This window comes from Dipteris shenzhenensis, chromosome 33 (assembly GCF_047967505.1).
Source record: "Dipteris shenzhenensis isolate YYH24624 ecotype China chromosome 33, Dip_SZ_1.0, whole genome shotgun sequence".
NCBI classification, from domain to species: domain Eukaryota; kingdom Viridiplantae; phylum Streptophyta; class Polypodiopsida; order Gleicheniales; family Dipteridaceae; genus Dipteris; species Dipteris shenzhenensis.
This window is the reverse complement of record NC_141628.1, coordinates 10,278,648-10,284,539: the sequence shown is the minus strand read 5'-3', so window position 1 is coordinate 10,284,539 and position 5,892 is coordinate 10,278,648. Positions and strand designations below refer to the sequence as shown.

Here is a 5,892-nt window from a genome sequence, read left to right as displayed (position 1 = left end):
GTAAGAAATCTAGGCTCACATGGAGAATGGCTTCAGCTCCATTCTCCACAATCCCACAAGTAGAATGGCACAAGTGCCATTCTCCCCATGGCAAGGACAGACTCACAAAATTCTCTATTCGTCTTATGAAATTCTTTGGTTGTAAATTTTTCAAAATTTCATTTCTTGTAATCATAATGGCAGGGGACGGCTACCAGATGTGGGGACAAGGTCATGATGGTGGTGGGGAATTAAGTGGTTGCAATTGGTGCAGTGTGTGTAATATATCCAGAGGGATACTATAGTGGTGTGAAAATTGGGGTAGAAAATGTATCGGTGATAGTGGAGAAGTCTATCAATAGTGACATGCTCTTGCTGTTTGCCACTATGGATGCAGTGCTTATTGGTGAGGCACTTTGGAGCATTGTCAAGTGGCCTAAGACCTCTCTAAAACATGTTGGTGATTATTTAGATGATCCGATAACTCAAGAATCCACACCAAGTGAGCTTGAGCAACCTTATGTTGAGGCAATACTAGTTTTTTCATTGGAAACTAGACAATTGTATTCGTGAATCCTAGAAAGAGAAAAAGGTTGTCTTGTGGATGATAGCAAAACAAAGACCATGGGGGAAGGTGTGATCTTGTATGTTTTCCCAAGTGACTCTAAAAACTTTGATTTATTGGGTAACAATTGCGTTGGTGTGGGCATTGAAAAGAAAGAACAAATTATAGGAAGTGACTTAGGGTCTTCTATGCAAGATGTTGGATCTCTCAGCTTGGATATGTCTTGGCAATTGCCACTTTTATTGAAGAGGAGAGTCTACATACTTGAGTGTGTATGTGGACATGTATATGTGTGGATCTAGATTTGATTAGTCAAAGTCAATAGACGGTGGAGAGTTGGCTAAGTCTTCAATGACCTCACCCATGAGGTCAACATCTGTTGTACTTTGGCTATATAGGGCTACTTCTACATGATAATGTGTGTGTGTGTGTGTGGAAGACAAGAAAACCCCTTTGCATTGTGAAATGACAAAAGAGTGAAGACAATAGTGAAGACAATGGAGTAGAAAGAGAATTTTATTGAATTAAAGGAATAGTTTGAACAAGTAGGTGAACCCCTAATAATGTTTCTGATGGTGAAGAGGGTGGAGCTCTGATAGCAAGAGTGGTGGTAGCAATGAATTATGTAAGTGAATGGGAGGCTGCCGTTAGCCTTAGGTGATGATCTAATCATAATTGATACTGTCTATTGAATCCAAGACATAGGCTATATCCCAATTTGTTTTATAACTTTTCTTGGTGATGATCTATACTGTCTATTGAATCCAAGACATAGGCTATATCCCAATTTGTTTTATAACTTGTCTTGGGATTCAACTTGCGATTGCTTTTTTCTTCCATTGAATGTCCAGCATTAAATAGATTCTATGTCTCCCCCACATGTTGCACCCATTTCCTTTTACTTTGTTCTTCTTCTTTTGTGGTAATAGAAGTATTACTTTATGAGTTCTCTTTTGTTAAAGAATCTTGGACTTTCTTAAGTTCTCTAGCTCCTTCATCTCCATTAAATCCTTATTTTTCTTCTTTGTAGACATGTTTAAAATATGTCCTAAAGAACCAATCAAAATTTTTAAGAAAAGAAGAAGTGTATCGATGAGTATCTTTCAAACTTAATCAATGCCTTTCTTTTATACCAATTGATGCCAATCCTAAGATTAAATATCGCAACTACACATCAAGAAATCCAATTCAAGAAAGTTTGAAATGTTAAGTGTGCCATGGTACCCGCAGTGACTCTCCACACTTACCATTCTCATCCTATGCACACTAACTAGATGCCTCTCTCTCTCTCTCTCTCTCTCTCTCCCTCTCCCTCTCTCTCTCTCTCTCTCTCTCTCTCTCTCTCTCTCTCTCTCTCTCTCTCTCAATGTCTTTCAAATTTGAAAATTTCAAATTTTGAAAATGTAAATTTAAAAATTTTAAAATTTTAAAAATTTGGCACTCTCTATCAGAATGGCACTAGTGCCAATCTCATTTGTGTAACATAGAGAATCACATCAGTGCCCATTGAAGGTTAGATTTTAGAGAATTCTCCATGTTTTTGTTGATAAGCTAAAAGGAAAGCAAAGAGTGGACACAAACTCAGAATACTTGCATTACTTGCTTGTAGAATGAAGAAGAGTGAGGTCCTTAAGTAGGCACCTCATACATGCTCACTGACATCACTGATGACTTCAGAGCTCCACAATCATCTCCTCAATCTGCTCCTAGATTCTCTCAATCATCCTATGTGGCTCTCCACCACCTAACTGTGCTTGTGAGCACCTAACTGTGCCTCTAGCACTCACATAGAAACCAAGGTGTGCCTGAGGCATACACCTTGAGATATCCCAACAATTTCCAAGCTTTCAAGGGAGCCGAGTCCTTCAGGTAGCTCCTTCAGCTTTGTGCACCCTGTAATGTCCAAGGCCCGTAGGTTTCTTAGTTGCCTGAAGGAAGAAGGGAGGTTGGTGATGGAGGTTAATTCCCTTACCTTCAAGGATTCCAAACTTTTAAAGGAGCCAAAGTCTTTAGGCAGCTCCTTCAGCTCTATGCACCTCGTAATGTCCAAGTCCCGTAGCTTTTTCAGCTCCCCGAAGGAAGAAGGGAGCTTGGTGATGGAGGTTAAGTCCCATGCCTTTAAGGATTCCAAGCTTTCAAGGGAGCCAAAGTCTTCAGGTAACTCCTTCAACGCAGTGCACCCGGAAATGTCCAAGTCCCGTAGCCTTTTCAACTGCCCGAAGGTAGAAGGTAGCTTGATGATGGAGGTTAAATTCCATAAAAGCAACTCCTCCAAACTTTCGAGGGAGCCCAAATCTTCAGGCAGCTCCTTCATCCCAATGCACTCGAGAATGTGTAAGCGCCGTAACCTTTTCAGCTGCCCGAAGGAAGAAGGGAGCTTGGTGATGGAGGTTAATTTCCATGCCCTGAACACTTCCAAACTTATGAGGGAGCCGAAGTCTTCAGGCAGCTCCTTCAGCACAGTGCACTCCACAATGGACAAGTGCCGTAGCGTTTTCAGCTGCCCGAAGGAAGAAGGGCGCATAGTGATGGAGGTTAATTTCCTGGACGTCAACGATTCCAAACTTTTCAGTTGCGAAAAGCAAGTTCTTCTCCCATACCACCAACGTACCTTCTGCTTCTCAGACAACCTTTGTTGTATAATGAGCACACTAAGAAACTCCAAGGACAAATCTTTAGGAAGGGTCACATTAGGAGAATCCCTGCTGACACTGTGCAGCCACCTAATTTTCAGGCCTCTAAGTCCTTTACATGTACCATTCAAATGTGGTCCGTGAAGGTGAAGGAGTTGCAAGGATCGCATTTTGGAAAGTTGAGTTGCGTGGAGGCGGGGCAGGGAAGTGGAAAGTCCACGGATTTGGTCAAGACCCTGCAACAACAGAACGTCGTTTTCGTAAAAAAGAATTTACAAAGCACTTTCATCACAACCAACCACAATTCTTTCATTTCATACTTAGGCTGCAGTGCATAACATGCTCACTGAGCAACAGAAAATCTCATTGCTCAACTCTGCCTGTCGACAGAGGAGACTTTCATAGGCAATTCTGATCTGATACTCACTTCCCTATACTATTGTGGACGTGAGTGAAAACACAAAAGTAAGTACCTGCTCATTGGCTAACATTGGTTTCAAGTCCTTGTTTTTCAGCACCCATCTCTTGCTGCTTCTATTCACATCTCTCCCCAAGTCCCTCAAAAGATCGTGCATAGTGAGGCGCCTATCTTCGTTCACCTTCACCAAACACAGTTGTTTCAGCTTCTTTAGACCGATTTCGTAGCCTTTTACCAAACCATCCCAAAATTGCTTTGCCATCCATTCGAGACGTCCACTGAAGTAGCAAGCCACGTCCTGAAACATTTGCTGTTCCTCCTCATCGAGACCTTCATAGCTAATCCTCAGCCTACCCGATATTTCTCTGTACTTGCTGCTCCTTAACTTGTCAACAGCTTCTTTCCATTGTGTCTTTTCTCCCATTCCGCTGAGATGCCGCCCAAGCACCTCCAGGGCAAGGGGAAGCCCATGGCAAGCTTCCACAACTTCCTTTGCCAGCTCCTCAAAATATGGATCTGCAGAGCCCCTTTTAAAAGCATGACGACAAAAAAGTTGCCAGGACTGCTTGCGATCCATGTTTGATAGCTCGTATGTCTCGCCCCGGAAGACATCAGAGAGGTCATTTCTGTGAGGGAACAAACCTTGGTCCCTGGATGTCAACAAGATTAGACTGCCAGGGAAGAGACTGGTTGGATCTATGATCTCCTGAACAGAGCTGAAGTCGCTGTTCATGCCATCCAATCCCTTCATGTCATCCAGTACTATCAGAACCTTCTGATTGCTTAATCCCTGTTTTAAACGTGCTTTCCCTCTGGCAAGATCGCCCCCCATCTCATTCTTGTCAAGCAGTAAATCTTCGCGAAGACGATCTTGAATTTCTAAAGCTTTCTCAGCTCCACAGTTTTCAATGAAGCTTGATCCCTGGAAACTCTTTCTATGCCTGTCGTAAATAGCTCGGGCAAGAGTGGTCTTACCTATCCCCCCCATACCCCAAAGCAGAACAACGTACACACTTGTCTGCTCGTGCACACGAAACCGTTGCATCACATCCTGGACCTTGGCGTCCAACCCAACCGCTGTAGGCAGTCTGTCCACGGGGAGCCTGTCATGTATCTCATTCACGATCTTTTCTACGAGAGCTTCAACCAACTCCCCTTGACGTCTGCACATTGAGCCGATTGAATGTATTAGTATTAGTCCTGCATTTCCTTTCCTCTTCTTTCAGCAAAACAAACAAGCAAAACGTTTACACGAAGACGGGATAAAATGCGTTCTATCATTAAGCAGCTCAGCATTTTCCGTTGAGAACAGTCATTACAACGATTTCCTGCGTGAGGCCACATCTTCTCAGCAATTCGCCAGCAATTAGAGTCGCCATAAAGCATTTGCGGATCTTTAAAAGTAATCGAAGCTTCTCCAAGCTATTACATCCTCTTCAGTCGAATAGTATTAGTAATGAGGCCACTCATCCCACCAAACCAGAGAGCCCGGGAGGGGGGCTAAGCACAAGAAACCGATGCAAGAAGAAAGCCGAAAATGCAAAAGTAAACGTACCCGCCATAGTCGTTCAGCCGGAAGCCCCCGAGCCACGAGGCGTCGTGCAAAGCAAATTTCCACCGCTCGAGTGTCTCCTCTTCGATCTCGCGCCCCCCAAGATAGTCCTCCATGCGAAGCTCTTCAGGCGTCACATCGTAGAACACAGGGATGACTTTGCCCAGGTGATTCCGGTGGCTGTCCATCATCTCCACGAGTTCATCCAAACACCAGTCTGAGCTGCCGTAGATCGGAGTGAAGATCGGCACTCCAATGAATGCCTTCCGAGCAGCTTCCAGCATTGTTTTGCGAACGTCTTCTCCTGGAATAAGCACCTCCAAGTCCAAAAATGAACTGATTCCACGGACCCTAAGAGCATGGTGAAGATGATTTGCGAAGCTCAGCTTCATTTCCATTCCACGATGGCTGATGAAAACCTCATAAGAGGCCGTAGCAACAGCAGAAGCCGAAGTGGAAGCAGACATCGATCGTCGGACGGGCTTTCGGCAGTGGCAGATGCTGTTTTCTCTGTGCAAAACTAGCAAAACCTGTACAAATATGCTGCGTGTGCTTTAAATTATTGGTGTTTCAATTATTTTAAAAAAAAAACGTGTAGGTTTGCCTATTTTGTCAACTATCATGTACAACATACAAGATAGCCTTAGTGCTGCCGTTGCTTTAAATTATTGCTGTTTCAATTATTTAAAAAAAAAAACGTGTACAAGGGATGGTACGTTTGTGTTCGATGGGGGTTCAAAACGAG

General features: G+C 43.5%; 1 protein-coding gene across 1 annotated transcript; it reads right to left on the bottom strand.

Annotated features, from left to right (window-relative positions):
- Positions 1-2,327: 2,327 nt before the first annotated feature.
- Positions 2,328-5,614, bottom strand: LOC147879665 (TMV resistance protein N-like). The gene is made up of 3 exons (XM_087371426.1): positions 5,151-5,614; positions 3,651-4,758; positions 2,328-3,413 (listed from the first exon to the last, which is right to left on the bottom strand). Exons 1-3 carry the CDS (start codon positions 5,612-5,614, stop codon positions 2,328-2,330), a joined length of 2,658 nt encoding a protein of 885 aa, XP_087227552.1.
- Positions 5,615-5,892: the final 278 nt, after the last annotated feature.

Excerpts from the sequence above, each read along its gene's own strand:
- LOC147879665 (XM_087371426.1), bottom strand. The coding sequence starts at position 5,614 with ATGTCTGCTTCCACTTCGGCTTCTGCTGTTGCTACGGCCTCTTATGAG. Across the intron at positions 4,759-5,150 it reads CGGCTGAACGACTATGGCGG|ACGTCAAGGGGAGTTGGTTG; the intron begins GTACGTTTACTT and ends CTCAATGTGCAG. Across the intron at positions 3,414-3,650 it reads CAATGTTAGCCAATGAGCAG|GGTCTTGACCAAATCCGTGG; the intron begins GTACTTACTTTT and ends CTGTTGTTGCAG.